This window comes from Pseudorasbora parva, chromosome 10 (genome assembly GCF_024679245.1).
Source record: "Pseudorasbora parva isolate DD20220531a chromosome 10, ASM2467924v1, whole genome shotgun sequence".
Lineage (NCBI taxonomy): Eukaryota > Metazoa > Chordata > Actinopteri > Cypriniformes > Gobionidae > Pseudorasbora > Pseudorasbora parva.
In genome coordinates, this window is record NC_090181.1 from 10,879,801 (window position 1) to 10,900,214 (window position 20,414).

Here is a 20,414-nt window from a genome sequence, read left to right on the forward strand (position 1 = left end):
CTGGCTCTGTGAAGAACGAGTCTATTCTACATTTCTACGCGTGAACTAATAAGCTAATAAACACACTATAACTATGGAAAAAGGTTTTAGTGTGATTGTTCATGTGATTTCGGCTATTTTATATCAATAATGGATGTTTACATTCTGACTGCTAAGGTGTAGAGATTAGCTCCATATAAAATGATAAATATGAATGAAATCCCCATTATATCGCGACAGGAAACTAATAAAAACACTCGATGGTGGTCTATAGTGACAAAGAACAAAGGTGTAATTTTAATATTTTAAAATATGTAGCTTGATGTTAACTGAAGCTCTGATGCACCTGTCGGACCAGGAGCTTTGTCTATTTTGTTACAATAATTCACATAATGTGCTTTTAGTTTATTAATTTTTTCTTTAGATAATTGTGGCTTACTAAATGAAATATTGCACTGTTAATGCGCCCTTTAGGCAGGCATACATGTTATAATGCATTTGAATAATGTCTGTTAAAAAACCCCAAAAGATTCAAAACAAAAGAATAATGAGGATTACGTCTCAGACATTCAAACATGTGAATCGATCGCTTAAGCCCCTTTCACACTGCACGTCGGACCCGCAATATTCCCGGAAAATTGCCGGGTCGCCTTCTGTGTGAAAGCAACCACGGCATTGATTACCGAATTCGACCCGGGTTGGGGACCTAGTAATATTGCGGGATTCGACCCGGGACGAGCGCTGTGTGAACAAAAGCCAAAACTAATGCCGCAACGTGTACGTAGTTATCGTGCGACTCCTAGAGCTTGTTTTTTCAATAATACAACCCTACAGTGCCAGAAGAGCTAGTCGGTGTTTTAAACGCAGAGAGTGTTCGTATACAAAAGAAACTAAAATTAAACAAGCAGAAAAGTCGAGACCACGGAGCTCCTTACTATTCGCGCTGAAGCTGAGATCGCTCGCCATTATACGTCACATCCGGATGTCACGTGTCAACTCGACCCGGGACCGTTAAGCGTTGTGTGTGAAAGCGCACATATTACGGCATTTCGCTGGCAGTGTGAATGGACCAAATCTAGTGAATGGAACAAATGCCGGGTCGCATTATCCGTGTATTTGCCGGAATCGCAGTGTGAAAGGGGCTTTAGTGAGCACATTGTAGCATTATTTTAGCTGTTCTCCTTGCCAGACATTAGACAAAAGACTGCAAACGTGTCTTCAGGCCAACAAATTTATTTGATAAAAAAACATCAAAAAAAAAAATCCAGACATGGCCTTAGAAAATGTTTCATAAAATTCATAGTTTTGGATATAACAGCCTCAGATTTTAAATAAAGCATGACCACACTTGTGCCTTCAATTAAGTTGTAGTTATAAGTTGTTATACTACATTCACATATTTTTATACATGAAGAAAAATATTTTAAATATTGAATTTTTTTATTTTGATGTTTTAGCCTATATATCTCTATATTAATAACGGTCTGAGTAATTCTGAGTATATAGCTGTAAACTCTTAAGTGTTGGCATTCTAAATATATATTGGTTATGTGTATATTCAGAATAATGTATGAGCAGCATTCTTTTTACCATGAGTATGTCTAAATGCTCCATTTGCCAAATCGGGGGGTGACAGGCAAGGGGTTTTAAAGGCGTTCTTTTGCTCACTGTGGAAAAGCCCCGTCCCGCACGTTAATGGGATTGGTTACACGTTTGTGACAGCAGGAAATGGGTGCGGTTTCATATTTTTAAGACTGCCTTTGATACACTACAGTTTTAAAAAATACTTAGCAATGGTGTTGACTAATGAATTTGCATTTGTCTTGAAGTTTGTTTTAAAGCAGATTAAAACACCACATAGAAATATAAACAACAATGAAAGTAGATTTTCACCACAGCGGGTCTTTAAGGTTACAATTTTAGTTTTAGCTCATTTCTTTAGTATTTCATCCTCCAGTTTCAAAGACAGACTAAAATGCCTATTTGAGCTGTTTTAATCTAAAACAACTTGCATTGAGATATCTTAAAATATGTCAGAGCCATTGTTTTTGTTCTTGGAACTACACAAGGCTGAGTAAATTATGACAAAATGCAAATTTTGGGTGAACTATCCCTTTAAAACAGCAGACAATTATGTCTGTGTGCCCCGAGTCAGAGTTCATCTTTTTTTCCTCCAAAAGAACAGGTGACACCAGTGCCCTTTAACCCACAGTACCCTTCAGGCACCTTGTGCAGATATTGCTGGTGAGAGTCTTCAGCATAGTAAAAATCAGTGTGCTCCCAGATCTCTGTGGTGATCTCACCCAGGCCTTTCCCCGTCAGGGCCTAGCAGAAGAAGAGCAGAGAAAGAGATGGTAAATGATGACACATTACTGATATCAAGAGGATAAATGTAATTGCCGACTCGGGAGAAGCAACTCGGTTTGAAATGAAATAACACTTTCTTGTGTGTGTGATGTTAAAGTCAGGCAGAATGTCCAAAACGCTTTAAAAGGGACATGAATGAAGTTCTGTCTCCCTCTAGGGGTCACAGCAGAAAACTACTTTAGGCAGTACTGGAACAAACATAGAGAGCAAAACACCTTTGCGCATCAATCACAGTATTTCTAAAGCTCAGAAAAAAAGAGGAAAGAATTATTGTGCTGGCCATCACAACGGTCCTTTTTGAATTGTAGTTTCAGATCTCAGCCACTAGGTGGTGACAGAAGTCTGTTGCATTTACTCCTCTTCTAACAAAAGAGGCTGCTTGTGCACCATACTATCCTGACAACAGCCTGGACATAAACATAAACAAAGATAAAGCCAACATTCCCCATATACTTTGCACTAAAAATATCTCCCTGTGAAATTAATATTTTTTTTATTAAAAAAATAAACATTTTTTTAAACATTTTGCCAGGTGTGCATAAAGAGGAGACTTGATTAGAACAATTAAAAACAGTGTGTGAGAAAAGTAAAATTTAATTATGATTTATTTACAATGCTATTTATAATAATAATTGTAATTACAATTAATCCTAAATAAAATGCTGTTTGGTAATAATGATAATCATTTAAAAAATGTTCTGTTCATTTAGGCCAGTTATTAATATATTTAAGATTATTAAGCTGCCCTTTTAATTACCAGAATCCACTAACATTAACATTAAAATAGTTCATAAAATAAAACAAAAAAATAAAAATGCAAAAAATCTACATTTTTGTTGTTCTATAGAGCACATCGGTTATCCTTGTTCTTAACTAATTAATCAATACTTCTGACACAAATAAAAATATTGTTTCTAAAAAAATAAAAATAATTATGACTGGCCCATATTGGCAAGTCAAGTACAAATCTAAAATACTGGCCTGAATGGGCCAATAGAAAAAAGGTATTTACTGTTGGCCACTGTTTATGAACCTTCAATTGTTAAAAATATATTGTGTACATTAAAGGCAGAGGAATTGCACATTTGGGGAAATTGTGTGCGCACACATGAATGTGTGTGTGTGTGTGTGTGTGTGTGTGGTGTCAGAAAGTTGGCACTGTCAAAGCTCGGTGGTCTGTGTCTCTCTGGTGGAGGAGAACATTTCTGTGGACAGTCAAGCAAAAAGAGACAGAGACAGAGAGAGAGAGAGAGAGAGAGAGAGAGAGAGAGAGAGAGAGAGAGAGAGAGAGAGAGAGAGAGAGAGAGAGAGAGAGAGAGAGAAATATATTACATAAGCATTTGCATATCTGAATATGCTTCATGTGACTCTGATGACTCAACTAATGTCACTAAGTGTTTCTGCATCCTCAACGCTCATGCTCATGTTATTATTAGTCAAACTATTTTCTGGTGTATATACTGTCTTCATAATCGATGTTTCATAACCAGAATTCCCTCATTTTCCCTTCAGATTGAATTTAATTTGGGTTTCTCTGCAGCTCTCTGGCACAAACTCACTTTATAAGATTTATTTACACACACAGTCACAAACCTGCACATGTGCACGCTAACACACACAGTCCCTGTGTACTGTTTAACTGCAACAGCTTGTCCTACTTTTAAAATGACAACATAAATAATAAATATTAATGCAGCTCTTTCTATGAACTAAAAAGCTATTCTGCAAAATACCTGAATATAGAAATCGTGACAGCATTTTAGCTTAGCTGTCTAGCTTATCGTTTCTTGTTTAGAGTCTCTGCTAAAAGCTACAGCATCTTCCATATATATCAGAAGCTGTATAGTTCTGCTGCACAAATAGAAAAGCATGTGTAGGTGTGATATTACACACACACACACACACACACACACACACACACACACACACACACACACACACACACACACACACACACACACACACACACACACACACACACACACACACACACACACACACACACACACACACACACACACACACACACACACAACAACAACAAATGTGATTCACTTTAGGCTAAACATAAAAACAGACAACAGAAAAAAACAAAAAAAGAAAAGAAAAAAAACATGTAAAGGCCAAGGGTATTCTTTTATGCACATCTCGACGCATATTTAGTTTGCATGTAAGCAAGAGAGAGTGTGTGTGTGTGTGTGTGTGTGTGTGTGTGTGTGTGTGTGTGTGTGTGTGTGTGTGTGTGTGTGTGTGTGTGTGTCTGTGTGCATGAGATATAGTCAGGAATCCATTTTGTCATACTTGGGTGTTCCTGCATTTTGTGAGAGGGAATAAGACAGCGGAGGGTCATGTGACCTGTGAGAGGAGTCAGATCAAAGTGTGAGAGCATGAGCGTCTATGTGTTTGAGATTACATGACATGGAACAGAGAAGAGAGAGGTTTTGTTTTTAGATGGAGCGCTTTTGGAAACCTGAGTTAACGATTAGCATTCTGGAAGAAAACCCTGTCTATTTAGGTCAATTACTAATATCCCTTTAGGCTCTTTTCAATATCAGAAACTGCTAACATGGTCGAAATTATAAAAATTCTTAAAGTCAGAGCCAAACAGCATTCAAAATGCATTTTGTATCTATAAACGGACATATTTCACAATAAAACAGGATATTCCAACCAGAAAAAAATTGATATTTATTGGAATGTGAAAACTGGTTTTATATAAAACTTTTTAATTGAGTTTTTAGGCACATGAGGGTGCTACATCAATATGGTCTGTTCATTAACCGTAATAAAAATGCTTTTTACATTTAAATCTTAAAATTAAACATTTTATTTTGATACAAGTTTTTGATAAACATTTTTAAGTGGGAATAACAGTATCAGTAAATTGTATTTAATGCCATATTATCTAGCCTAGCTCCGCCCTCCTATGTATGTCTGTTTAATTTTCATTTTCCATTTCCACTCTGTAACTGTAAATGAAACGTACGAGAGTCTGTTTGAACCAGGCCAGTCAGCATCTGTCTCTTCATGGCAAAAACTGAATTAAAAAAAAGTTACACATATACAACAAAAATTAAAAATAACGTTTTTAACATTAATATAATTAATAATGTCAATTCTAAAACCTTTTCTGGTGAAATCTTAATAAAAGTGGGAATAACAATAGCATTGATTTGTAACAAAGGCGAAAAATATAAATATTATAATACAGACTGTAAATTTTGACAAAAAAAAAATTTTTTTCATCCAATTTGTGCATTTTTCTCTCTCTCTCCACATTCTTTTAAGGTTTAGTTCATTTCAAAATAATAATTTAATCACCCCCCTCCCATCAAAGATGTTCATGTCTTTCTTAAGTGGAAAAGAAATTAGGCTTTCGAGGAAAACATTTCAGGATTTTTCTCCATATAACAGTTTTCATTTTCAAATATTGAAGGTCCAAATTAATGCAATTTCAAAGGGTTTTGAAGGGCTTCAGAGGCTCTGCGCGAGCCCAGCTGAGAAACACAGTCTTATCTAATGAAACCATCTGCCATTTTCAAAAATAAAAATAAAAATCGATATACTTTATAACCTATATTGCTCATCTTGCGCTGCTCTGTGACACCAGGGATGACAGTTACGTCGGAAAGGTCACGCTAGACGTAGACAGAAGTACCGTGCCTGTGTTTATAAAACCTTCGTGCGAATACTAATACAAATGTCCTTTAACAAAAAAAAGTTTAAAGAATGATGTCAGATGAATTTGAACAACAAAGAATTGAAGATGGAGTTTGTAGTCCTCGCACTTTGCTTCCGACGTGATTACGCAATCCGTGGCACGACGCAGAGCAGCGCAAGATGAGCAGTTTAGGTTTGAAAAGTATATAAATGCTTATTTTTTCTTGAGAATGACAGATGCTTTCGCTAGATACGACCCTATTCCTCATCTGGGATCTTGCAGAGCCTCTGAAGCCCTTTGAAACTGCATTGATTTGGACCTTCAACCCGTCGGTTGCAATTGCAGTACATTATGTGAAATCCTGGAATGGTGGATCTTGGATGAGATGGGGCTGAGTAAATTATCAGGAAATTTTCATTTTAAAGTCCCTTTAATGTGGGCCACGAAAATAACATAGCATACCCACAAAATAAAAGATAAAAATAAAATGTTGATGTCTGCAGCATAACACAAGCAGATAAACAAAGCAAATTCATAAACTTCCATTCAAATCCCCAAAATAACTCCTCTGAGAAAGTGCTTCACTGCAGCAGAATTGTACCTCTACTATCTTCCTGCGTCTCGCTCTCTTTCACTACTGAATAAAAACTCTTTGATGTTCTGCAAATTCCTACATTTTATTACAGCACCCCCTCCCCTTCTCAGCCACAGCGCTTAAAAGAGTGTTTTCTTCCTCTCTCACTCCTGCTTTTCCTTCTCCCTGACTGCCCTCACTGATGGCAGAGTTTTGGGAGACTCTGATGGAGTGCAACTCTCAACGGGTGCTAATAATTCATTTCCCATTCGCATGTGATGTCGGTGTCTGATTCATCACTGGATTTGACCTGAGAGAAGAGTCCTCAAAAAGGCCTCATCAATCTCTTCACACTCATCATGTCTGTCTGTCTTTCATTTCTGCGTCCCTCTTTAAATTCACACTCTCCACTGCGAGACAATCAGTTGCGCTTTTCCATAGTATGACGGACGCAAACACACAAGCACACCTCAATATTTTAACAAGACTGGGCTAACATGACTAATCTCATCAACTGCTGCTTATGTAACCAAGCCGTTCTTCGAAACCACTTCAGATTGGCTCTGCCTTCACAGAGAGAAGGATCAGGAGAGAAGCATCAACTGCAGAGAAAAGCTACAAAATCTAGGAGATGTGTCGCCCTTTTAATAAACATATATAAAATTGATTTCATGCAATATAGAGCCATTCGTTCCATACAAAAGGCATTTAGGTTTCAGGTCATTTCAGCTACTGTACAATGTTCACATGCCGTAGAATTAATTATTAGTAATATTATTTACACAAACAACACCACCTATTAATTATTATATAGGCAACTTAATCGTTTTTTGGACCCACTTTATATTAAGTGGCCTTAACTACTATGTACTTACATCATAAAATAAATGCAATGTACTTATTGTGTTCATATTGTATTACACACCTTTGCTTGCTGACATTGAGGTGGATACGAGTTAGGGACAGGTGTGGTGGTGTGGGTAAGTTTAAGGGTAGGGTTAGGTGTAAGGGAAGTGTCAATGGTGTAATAATTATAAATGTAACTACAGAAATTAATTACAAATGTAATTACATGCAGGTAATATTTAAAATGTAAGTACAATGTAAAAGCATGTACGTACACAATAAGTGTGTTATATTAAATTATTAATTTAAATTCAAGTACTCAGTAGTTATGGCAACCTAAGATAAAGTTGATCTGGTTTTTTTTGTAAATTAAGGACACATTCAATTTATAAAAATAATAAATGCTGTTATTTTGAACATTTTATTCAGAATCCTGAAAGTATATATATATATTAGTGCTGTGCTGTCAATCTAAATGTACTAACTAGTTTTATATTTAATCACCAAATTAATGTTGAAACAACAAAGCCTATATTTTAAATATTTTGGCATCTTTTTAATGAAAATCACAGTAAAATCACCCAGTATCACCGATACCAATACTGATGTCTCTATGAAATTTCCTAGCCTTTCAGCATTACAATTTTATTAAAATATATTAATTGAAACATTTATTAGGCTTTAAAATATATAAAAACTTTTAATTTAAGTGAACTTAAAACAATCTTCACATAAATCCATTGTTGTAATAATTGTCACATTTACCTGTGCCCTTCTATTGAAGACTGTACAGACTGTATCAGGGCTATTTTTTTTTTCTATTGGCCAGTCAGACTGGTTTAGATGTGAACTTGCCCTGACATAATGCACAAAAAGTTATTGTTTTCATCCATGTAACCTTGTAAACAGTGCTTTAAGTTTTTCATTAAGGTCTAACAGGCAGGATGTATACAGAAATTGAATTAAATGATCAAACACTTCAGTCTTCACTGCAGATATTATACATTTAATATAGATTAATCCTTATTAAAGCTACAAAGGTGATTCAGTCGAGAGAAGTGAGTGATTTTCTCTGCCATTTGTTCTTTGATTAACATTAATCACAGACAGCTGTAGGTTTATTAGACTGCTGTCACTTTAAGACCTGCAGATTCATAGGCGAGTGCCAGTACAGCACTGTGTTCTCTTTGTGTCTTACTGCGCTTGAATGTTTTAAAAGTGTTTGCATGAATAAGAGCGTGATTATATAATGTAACTAGGGCTGCACAATTAAATGCAATTAACCCAAAATCGCTGCGATTAGTTTTTATGTGCAGTGAAGCATGGCTCTGTGATCATTAGTACACGCTGCCCCATCCGAAAGCAACGCGAGTTTGAGTCGCTCATAACATAACATTAAAAATAAATAAATAATAAATAACCTCTTGTCCAAAAGACAACATTTAATAACACGTTTTTACTCCAAACTCAATTCACAACTACAGTTGAGCATCCTTCTGAGAGATGATGTGGCTTCTTACACAGAATAAGGCACACAACATATTTCATAGTATTCTATACTGTGATAAAGGCTTTTTCGATTAGCATTGATGTATAAATATACTTTATTATCATAAAAATATCTGTGAAGCATTGAAGAACTCTGATAAACAATATAGTGTCGCAGTCGTGTGTTTATTAATCATGTTTAATCAAAACATTAACATTTTCTGTTTTTTTCCCCCAGCTACAAATAGCAAGATGCCCATAGGGATTTCCTGGAACAACATGCATTATCGTACTTCTGCAGGACATATTTGAAATTTCTGCGCGAGATTCTGGCTTTCAGATGGAGCAGCATTTACAGATCACAGAGCTTTGAATAAAAAAATACTAAAAAATCGGTTAATCATGCAACCTTAATGTAACGCCAGCCAAAGGATGACGAAAAAAACGGATGCTGCATTACTTGCGTTAAATTTGCGCCAAAACTTGCGTTTGTGCATAATATATATATATATATATATATATATATATATATATATATATATATATATATATATAATTTTTTTTTATATATATAAATTATGCACAAACGCAAGTTGACGCAAATTTAACGCAAGTAATGCAGCATCCGTTTTTTCAACGGCAGCCTAACACACACACACACACACACACACACACACACACACACACACACACACACACACACACACACACACATATATATATAACATATATATATATATATATATATATATATATATATATATATGTTAGGCTGCCTTTGCAGCATTCTGGTCCAGTTTAACCCCTGCTGACATGCAGTTTGTGGGGTGCAACCACTTCGTCCTCACTAAATCTGTGTGTGTTTTCAGTTCAGCTTGTGAGGTCACTGGGGCCATCAACAGCACATCCGTTTCGGTCCACTGATCTGATTGCGTCCCTTTAACCACAGCTGCCTCCCGCAAGCCTGACCTTTCACCCCTGATGCGCACAAGGCCAAGGCCAAGAGGGGTCACTCAACCTCCCTGCCACCGCCTCCTTCCCCTTTTACCCAAATCACATCTGAGCCCTAGAAGCAAGACAGATGACATGAGGAGCAAAGGGTACCACAGTAATGGTTTACCCAAGCTCCTACATCTCACAAAACAAAGCATCATCACGCTAGTTCGACAGGGCTAACAGTCCAGACAACCAGATGAGCAGCATTCATGAGCATCCACAAACAAATCTTTCTGACAGGTGTGGGCGGTCAGGGTTTGACAGTTTGAGAGTGGCAAAGAATAGAAAAGAGAGGTTGGAAATAAGATAGAAGAGCTTAAGGAGATGTGATAGGGAAGAAAAGCAAATCATTGGATAAATTTGAGGTTATATTTTCTGAATTAAATTTAATAATGCATTCATGTACATTTCCATTTGGGGTTGATACAATTTTTTTCATACTTTTGTAAGAAGTCTCACCAAGGCTGCATTTATTTGATCAGAAATCCTCTATCATTTAGAAAATGACATAAACCATAAATAAGCACTGTATGTAAAAAGCTGTCCCCTGAAGTCAGCAAAATCTCCCCCTGGGAACAATCAATATAGTTTTTTTTAATATAAATAATTTCTAAAAATGCTAAAAATACTCTTGTAGGGCTTTTTGTACAGTAACTATATATAACTTTATATAAAAACAATAAAAAGTCTATGATATATCCTCATTTTAGCTAAGTAAAATCTTAAACATAGTAAGTAATAATTAATAATATTTCAATCTTAATGAAGGGTTTGAAGGGGCTACTGTTAGGGGTAATAACATCATTAACTCATAAAAACAAGACAATTCAATGTAAAGTTTATGTGTGTTTCGAGATACTGCACCTCCTGGTACATATGCTTGCTCATCATTGCCAGCTCTTGCTGTTCTGGGCTGTAGGTATAGATGGCAGACCGATACTGTGTGCCATGGTCATTCCCCTGTGCCATTCCTAAAAAATACACACACATATAAATGCTTTAGACTCCTTTAAAAACGCAAGAATTTGCAGTCATCTTAGACACACTGAATATGATAATCTTTCCAATGATGTTTCTAACATTAGCAAGCAACGTTCGATTTTGCTCTGGTGTCCCTTGTTAATATATAGAAACCTATTTGTGTTTCAGTATATTCTTGTCATTTAACCTCCACAGTGAATTTCCTTTCACTGTCTCTCTCATTTGTCTTTCAGCAGAACTGGATGTCGGCCATCTTGCTGTGCACTCTCTATCGTGTGGTGCCTTCTGTAGCTCTCTCTCTTTCTTCAAAGGCCAAAACACTGCGTTCTGATTGGCCGATCCTACAAAGCCAAAGCGGCAGTCACTGACTTTCCTTGTGACCCTGAGGTCTGTATGTCATCAATCTGAATGCCACAGCAAAGACCACAATATCAAATCAAACATTCTAAGATTTTTGCAATGGATTTTTCAAGTCAGTTCCCCAAAAGTTAACACAGGTGTACACAGAACTTAATATGGACATGACCCAGTAACGTTCGACAACCACACAACACATACATCTGCATTTTGAATAGAATTCCATACCGTTCAAAAGTCTGGTAAGATGTTTTAATGTTTTTTATTTTTTGTTGTTTTTTTTTTTTTTTTAATTTCTTTATCCTAACAAAGGATGCATTAGTCTTTTCATAACTACAGTGAAAGTAATAGGGTACACAGGGTGGGGTGGGGGTGGGGTGGTTAATGCTGTTTCATGCATTTTTTTTGTGATTAACTGTTTTCTACATAAAATCATTCTACATAATGTAAAGAACATTCTGTTAAAATATTACCTTGATATCTCTTATATTAACTGAGTATGGCTATGTTAAAGATTTGCTGAATTTCGTGCTCAGAAAATCATGTTTTGAGAAATTCCAATGTAAACACAAGCTTATTTTTAAAATTGCAACACATTTGATGCATAATTATCCTGCATATGAGCCATATACCACATTAAAGCCGAGATTCTCCCATTTTCAGTGATATATGACACATTTATGGGAAAATTCTTAAAGGTTTGTAAAACAGGCTTATTTATTATGATGCGTATGTCCAAAAAGCACAAAAACATTCAAACGAATTGGGGTACAAGAGCTTGATTGTAGCAACAATTCCCATGTCAATTAATTGAAATTATTTGTATAACTTTATTAATAAAATTAAATATCCATGGAAAAAGTCATTAACATATAAATTATTAATATATTACATTTCAGTAGAAAATCTCTAACTTAAATTATTTTACTGGGCTACTATGTAACATTAAGTACAATACTGGAGTAAAAAAAGAGAAGAAAAAAAAGAGGGATAGTTCACCCAAAAATGAAAATTCTGTCAACATTTATTTACCCTCATGTGTTTCCAAACCTGCATTTTCTTCAATAAACCCGGTTATATCATTATTCGGGGTAATTCCACCGAGATTAATATCGGAAAAGCTGTTTAAGCAATCAGCTATTTTCTGTTCCTGCCCGCGTTTAAGCGCTGCCATGCCAAATAGCCTAGATAACTTAATTCATCAATCCAGTGTTTCCCAACCTTTTTTCAGTCATGGCGCACTTTGAAAATGTTCTACATTTTATGGCACCCCCTCGCATATGTTACGCTAGGGGTGTAACGTTAGAGATTGCTCACGATTCGGTTTTAGGTTCACAGTTTCAGGTTCACGGTTTCTGTTTGGTTCGGTATTTGCTATGTTCATGGAAAAAAGGACTACTGTCAAATAAAAATAAAGAAAAGAACAAATAACTTAAATACAAGCAGCAGCACAAATAATTACTATTGAGCAAAGATAATAAAATAATGCTTTTTTCTTTGCTTTTCAGGTAGGTCTAACATTAGTTTTAGGTAAATAAATTGAATAAAGTAATCAAATGAAAAATGACTGCATATTTAACTGTTTAAATTAAATATTAATCCTTATTAAATTTACAAAAGCTATTCAATCAAGAGCAGTGAGTGATTCCTTATCTTTTTAACATTAACAGACAGCAGTAGGCCTATAGGCCACTGCTCCTTTAAGACCCTTATCGCTTTCTCGACTGTATGTTAACTTAAGGCGTATTCAGACTGTCTGCTTGGATACTCATCAAGAGGGACATGTTGACATCGGCAACTTCTTGTGTGAGTTTGTCCGTTCAAGCGCAGGACTTGAAAGAGAACTCAATAGTTGCGCACTGAGACGTGCATGTGCGCGCTTTCGGATGACCGCACAGATACACATCCTCTCACATCGCGATCGCACATGAGTTCTCAATCGAGTCTTCTGGCTCTACACCCGTATTCATATTCGAAGATACGGCAGCACTCACATGCATTAAACAAAGTTTACTAAGAGAGACCGTTTGCCCACGTTTTCTTTTATTATCGCTGTTGTTGTAATGTATAACTGAGGAGCAAGCACGTGAATCCATCGACAGAAACATACATAAAGCATTATTTTCAAGTTACACCTATATTAAAGATGCGTCATCAGATGTGAGATGAACCGCGATGCAAAGTCTGTGCTGAAACCTTTACGCGGCACCCCGCACACCCCGGTTGGGAAACACTCCATTAATCTGACGCACCACCATCCACAATATGTTTTATATTGACACATAGCAGGCCTAATATGACTTTAAATTAAGATGGTTATTATTGGCACAATGTTGAGCTACAAAACAAAGAAGAAAATATTAAAATATTGGCGATGACACGAAAATATCTCGCCAGACATCTGAACCCGGCTAAAGTCGCAATGACCTGTTTGCAGCTCATGCCGTTTGAAATTAATGTCTTTCTCTTCCTAATGGTAAAAAAAATAAGTTCCTGAACCGATCTATCATACGAATCAGCTGGTGTTGTTGTGATGAAAACCCCCTGAGATGATTAAAATCGATGTTTAGGGAGCCCGCATCCGATATTTTTTTTGTGCAAAAGTATAAAGTGTAGTGTCCATAAAATCACTAATTTCAGTAATTATAATGTTATGACTTAAAAATTGAGTATTGTACCGCAAACCCCTTGGTATAATTGATCATTTACAGCAATAAACACAAATTACCTATTTTCGTCATTTTTATGGCTATGGCACTTTGACGATCAAAATCTCATAATTAAATTTTGCGACTTTAGCCGGGGTTTCACAGACGGGGTCACATATCTATTAGCTGAGCTCGATAGTCATGGGTTTCTCCACGCTTGAGGACGTCACCGCTTTGCGCGCTCGTCATTCTTTAGCTCCGCCCACACGATACGCCTCCAGACGCTCGGTTTTTTCCAGAAAGACTCGGTACAGCCCATATTTCTTTTATAAATATAATAAAACTAGACTTTTCAGAGATATGAAGGAAGCAATACTACTCTACTGTATAGGTACTCAAGATTGACATGAGATTGACTGAAACTGAGAGTTTCACCCCCCCTTTAATAATCTTATAAAGGTGACTTATGAGGTGGCAAGGGGGTATGGGGCAAAAGGCACACAGTATTTATGTTTTTATTAATAATGCTAAAGGTGCCCTAGAATGAAAAACTATGTTTACTTTGGAATAGTTGAATAATAAGAGTTCTGTACATGGAACAGACATGCCATAAGCCTCAAACACCATTGTTTCCTATGTAAACCTTGTGCTTAAAAAAAGACTAAACACGGGTGAATCTCAACTTAACACCGACTGTGATGTAACAGTTGGGATCATTAATATTTACCCAAATTTGCATAAATACAGCCTATTTTAAAGGCCAGGCAGTATTAATGTGGACCTGCACCCATTTAAAAGAAGTTCTGTAGGTATTGTGAAGATGAGGACAATACAGTAAAATAAAGAATAAAGTTGTTCAAAACAATGTTGTTTTAATTTTGATGATTATAACTGACAACTAAGGAAAATCCCAAATTCAGTATCTCAGAAAATTAGAATATTGTGAAAAGGTTCAGTACTGAAGACACCTGATGCCAATCTAATCAGCTAATCAACTCAAAACGCCTGCAAATGCCTTTAAATGCTCTCTCATGTAGGGTATTATTATGGGTTTTATCTCTAAGGTGGACACCCAACTTAATATATTTTCTGAATCTAACCATGTCATGTCAACAAATGTAAAAGTCATCCAGCTCTTTATTTTTATGTTATTTATTGTGCCTTTTGCCCCAACAGCAGGTGAACTTTTACACCAAATACTATACTAGTAAATATTCTTCCATTATTCAAAAACTCTGTTGCTTTAATTAGCTTGAACAAAATTGAAAATCCTTAAGAAGGCCTGTCTCAAAATATAAACATTAATTGGATGAATTCTCATTTGTTACTTAAATCTTCAACATTTAAAAAAACACATCAAATATGAGTGCATAATCAATGTTGCACTGCTGCCAGAGATTGCATCAAAGATCAGACAAATTTCCACATGCATCTTGAATAGCGGATGTTTTGGAAAGTGATGAGGCAAGTTTTTGTGGCATCTAGTGGTTTAGAGGAATATCAAATCAAAGGCACCTTTCCACCCACGGCACCGTTTAGCCCTGTTGTACCCTAACATTGTTAATAATAGCTGTAAAATATTATTACAATTTGAAATAGCTTTTCTTTATAATATATTCTATGTGAATATATTTTAAAATGTAACTTATTCCTGTGATCAAAGTTGAATTTTAGCATCATTACTCCAGTCTTCAGTGTCCCGTGATACTTCAGAAATCATTCTAATAAGCTGATTTGGTGCTCAAGAAACATTACCACCAATGTTAAAAACAGCTGTGTTGTTTAATATTTCTGTGGAAACTGGAAATTTGGTTATTTAAGGGCATTTTAAAGTGAAGTGCCCATATACTTTTAGGGCCATTGTAAAGTCAAAATCATTTTTTAAAAACGACCTCTTCTCACGAGTAAAAAAGGAGTTAAAATCAAAAAAGGAAACAGTCAGCACTCAATGTACTCCACCCGAGACAGTGGAGCACTTCTTTTTAAAGCCTCCATCATAGTGCTTAGTTATTATTGATGATCCTCGCTGTTCATGCTGAATAATATACAGAATCTCTCCTCTCAACACACACACCGCACATGAACCGTGAGTGGAGAACGCCGCAGATGTGTTGTCAGCAGCGCACAAACAGGGTGGGAGCGGAGAGCTGGGCAGAAGCTGACTCTATAAATGTCACACGCAGTCTCTCTCTCCCCATAACATGGATCTCCCGCAGGAAAACTATTTCTGTTAATGCAGAGGTCAAGAAGCGTCACCCTTTGCTTTAGAAGGAGGGAAGAAAGGAAAGATTTACTATGAGTGAATAAGCTGTACACGCATGCGAAAGCGCGCGCATCCTGACAAGGCTGTTTTGATCAATCCAGACATTTCAAAAATCAGCCCTTATGTGTCTTCTCCTGGTGAGCTGACGAGGAAAAAGCTGAGAAAAAAAGATTTGGAAGAGTGGATGAAAAGGGAAAGGGCTTGAGGACAGTAGTTCTCAGGTAACAAGTAACACAGATGTTACTTAAAGGGACAGTACAAATAGAAAAATAAAAAAATGGAATTGTGTCATTGTTTATTCACCTTCATTTTGTTCCAAACCTGTATGACTTTCTTTCTTCTGCACAACACAAAATAAGATATTTTGAAACGTGTCTGCTTTGTATGTATTTATTTAAAAAGGGACAGTGTACATTAATCAAAATTCATGAATGTAAATGTACCCAAATTAGCCCAAAGGCTAGTTTTCATTGGTTACTGTCAATGGTTACCAATATATTAAATATCTAAAAACAATTCTATTGTGTTCCAAAGAAAGGGTGAGAAAATTATGATAATATTGATGAAATATTTTAATGCCAATATATTTACTGAAGAATTTTTTATTTATTTATCAAAATAAACAAAAATATAATTTTTCTATAATACAAAATCTTCCTAGATCTTTTCCATAAAATGACAGTTTATTTGAGTTCATTAGTACTCAAAATAGAATATCCTTAAATACCAAATTGATTATCAGTTTCTTTTTTTGTGAGATATATTTCGGTTTTATTTCAGTTTTGGTTAATGATATTTAATTCTATCACTTTATAAAACAGTACTATTGAATAATACAGTTAAATCTATTCTTTGGAAAATCTCATAAATTAAAAACAATTGTGTATTATAATGATGTGATGTCTAAATTCACTGCTTTCAATTTTTAAAGCGGTATATAATTTTGAAATGGGCCATTTATTAGTAATACACAGGACACAAATCATATGGATAACTTTTAAAGTGAATCTGTTTGAGTAAATAATCACACAATTTTTATTTTTAGGTGAGCTAGCTCTTAAAATGAAAATGGTGAACATCAGAAGTGTGGCTGCACTGTGAAGCCAGTGATTTCTCAATGTCTTCCAAAAGCTACATTTTCACGGTCATACAAAATGTCAATCATGTGTCAGAATCTCAGACTGATGGGTTATTGCTTTACTCTTTTCGAGTTTCCATGACCGAAGTGCCTCAGTGTCTGTGGATAAAACGACTTATTCTAACCACTGAGGAGGCTTGAATGGGGTCATCCCACAAGACGACACACAAACAGTGAGTTTGTTTACTAAGCTGACGGAGTAAGTCCATATGTGTGTGTGAAGGTGCACGTGTGATGCTTTAGCAGGGTTTTGGTGAGTGTATGTTTGTGCATCTGAGTGTGTATGAGGCAGGGTTATATGTGTGTGAGGGGTTGTTCAGAGCTCTGTTTTGTGTGCCCTGTGGGTACGGTGAAGCAGTGTGCGTGCGAGAGCAGCCAACTAAGAGGAATGGTGCAGAGCGGGGTCTATTTTTACACCTCTTATGTAACACGCATACACACAACCTTGTTCCTGCACACACACACAAATTCTCTTTACGAATAAAAATACATGATTAAAATGTGTAGTAAATACGGTTTGTAAATACATGCGTGTTTGCTATTTTTAACATGCAGCCACTAGTATTTGACTGATGACAAAAAAACTATTTATCAATTATACCACACAAATAATGCTCTCTCGCTCTACTTTTTCTTCCATAAAAGAATAATCTATAAATTAAACACGATCTATAATCCACAAAATACTCTGTATTTTTACTGTGGCAAACATACACTGTTGCTGTTGGTATTAGGGCCTAATGGGGAAAAATTGAAGTGTGGAAGCAATGGCACAGTGGGTAGTGCACATGCTCATGACAGTGAGAGCCATTGTGCTTGCAGGGATGCAGGTTTGAATCCAGGCTGTCATTTTCGGATCTCAATCCTGTACTCCCTCCACACTTTCCTGTTCCTACACTTTTCTCCATTGTGTTATAATTTTAAAGGCAAATAAATTGAAAGACCAATGCTACGGTTTTAAAGGTGCACTAAGTACTATTTTTATGTTATGTTGTCAGGGTTGCTGCACATTTTTCAAAGTTAAATTTAAAGGGCTAGTTCACACAAAAATTAAAATTCTGTTATTATTTACTCAGCCTCATGTTGTTCAAAACCTATAAGACCTTCCGAGAGCTCTCTGACCCCTCTATAGAAAGCAATTTAAATAACACTTTTTTTGTTAAAATAGTATATGTGACTCCAGTGATTCAATCTTAATTTTATGAAGCGTTGAGAATACTTTTTTGTGCGCATAATAAAAACAGAAATAATGACTTTATTCAACAATTTCTTCACGTCTGTGTCCGTCTCCTTCGGTGTTGACGTGGTAGATACAGTGTAGTAGCCTAGAAATCAAGACACACCCTAGCGGCAGCAAAGCTAACCAGCCGCGAGTGTCATCTAGCAACTCTCAATACACGTCTGAGCTGGTCAGGCCAATCACATCGTGTACAGAGTTGGTGGGCGGGGCTTAACATAATGACGGCCGAGTATCGCTTGCGTGCTTCTAGTAAACACAGATGATGGCGAACGGCAGTGTTTCGAATCAGCTTTGACCGCGACTCTGGAAGACTTGGAGTTAAGCTTTTCTCTGAGAAAATAACAAAGAACGGCACTGAAGTCATTCTTTAAAAGGGAAGATGTGTTCGGAGTTTTGCCGACCGGATACGGCGAATATTTAATCTATCAACGAGCTCCGCTTCACGTTGCAGCCTACAACCAACCAGAGCAACGTGAAGTGGAGCTCATAGCGCTATCCAATTGCGTGCAGAGGGAGTTTGAAAGACAACCGTTTATCCCGCCCCTCGGATTGAGCCCTGTCAATGGTGAGTTTCCAGACCAAACATCTTGATGTGGGTCTGGCTTGTCAGGCTAACAGTGCACTTCCGAGTTACATCAGAGCTACGCCAGAACGCCGGCTTGCCATTGGTCGATGCTGTTTACATGAGCACCACAATGCATGTGTGTGATCTTGACGCAGGAGCTGGCCAACGTAAACGGTAGGAGACTGAAACAGACAAGATGAAATTTAAAAGTGATCATCTTTATTGAATGGTTCATTGAATAATTAACTAAACTGATTTGTTAAAAATGCGGATTCAGTCAGTAAAAAATCACCACTGACTGTGGTTTAATTTAGATATTTTTGTGGGTCGAAATAAAGAAAAAACAAACAATATTGTGTTAAAATATAAATCATAATGTTAACTTATTGTTCTTTTAAATTTTTAAAGCTGTAAAACTATGGTTTAATAAAACCATCAAATTAGCATTCGTGCTGATATTTGAGGAAAACGGCACTCTTGCTCTGATATTGTTATATGACATCATATAATAATAATTTGTAACATTTATATAGCGCTTTTCTAGGCACTCAAAACGCTTTACATAGAAGGGGGAATCTCCTCAACCACCACCAATGTGCAGCAAGAATAGGACCCAAATTACGAGTACTGTTAATAGTGTGGGGATTGAGAAGCGTACTCCAGCAGTTTAAATAGCTGTTTGGATGAGAAATTACCTATCACAATGCATTATTTTACAGCACGTGTTTTGAAACAATTAGCATTTAATTTCATATCACGTCACATGTATTGGGGTGTACAATAGTGATGATGATGTGATGTGGAGTACCATTCATTCACATTATTAATTGCATGACAATTTGTAAGATTCTTCTTCTTATTATTATTATTCTTATTTTATTATTAGTGACGCGTATTGTTATTTAGAAGAAGAATGACGTTATTATTTATTTTATTATTATTATTTAAAAGAAGAAGAATGTCATTTTTATTACTTTGTCAGTCTGAATTATTTTCAGTCCCAGTCCGTGCGCAGCTGCCGGGCCTAACCCTGAAACGTCAGGTAAAGCGCACAGGCTCGCAACTGGAGGAATACATATGCCTACAAATCAAATGCTTTGGTAAAGTCACACAAATTAAACATTGAAGTCCATGTTGCACAAAAATAAACACTGAAGTTTATAATTACTATGTTGTTGTTTTTTTTACAGTGGGTCATAATATAGCATATCTTTGCCAGTGTGTTTTGTGGTGTTAGGAATTGTTTTTCTCCTCCAAACAACTCCAAACATGCGTATAGCACCTCCTGAGCTGGCGTAGGATTTAAGTGTG

The 20,414-nt window shown here is 36.2% G+C and overlaps 1 protein-coding gene across 4 annotated transcripts in view; it reads right to left on the reverse strand.

The window, feature by feature from the left end:
* Positions 1 to 1,190: 1,190 nt before the first annotated feature.
* msrab (methionine sulfoxide reductase Ab) overlaps positions 1,191 to 20,414 on the reverse strand; it is a 57,824-nt gene continuing 38,600 nt past the window's right edge. For all 4 annotated transcript variants that reach the window (XM_067455156.1, XM_067455154.1, XM_067455153.1 and 1 more), the window contains 2 exons: positions 10,776 to 10,882; positions 1,191 to 2,304 (listed from right to left, as the gene is read on the reverse strand). In XM_067455156.1, the coding sequence (XP_067311257.1) occupies positions 2,131 to 2,304; positions 10,776 to 10,882 (281 nt within the window). In that variant the 3' untranslated portion in view covers positions 1,191 to 2,130. The remainder of the gene's footprint in view (positions 2,305 to 10,775; positions 10,883 to 20,414) is intronic.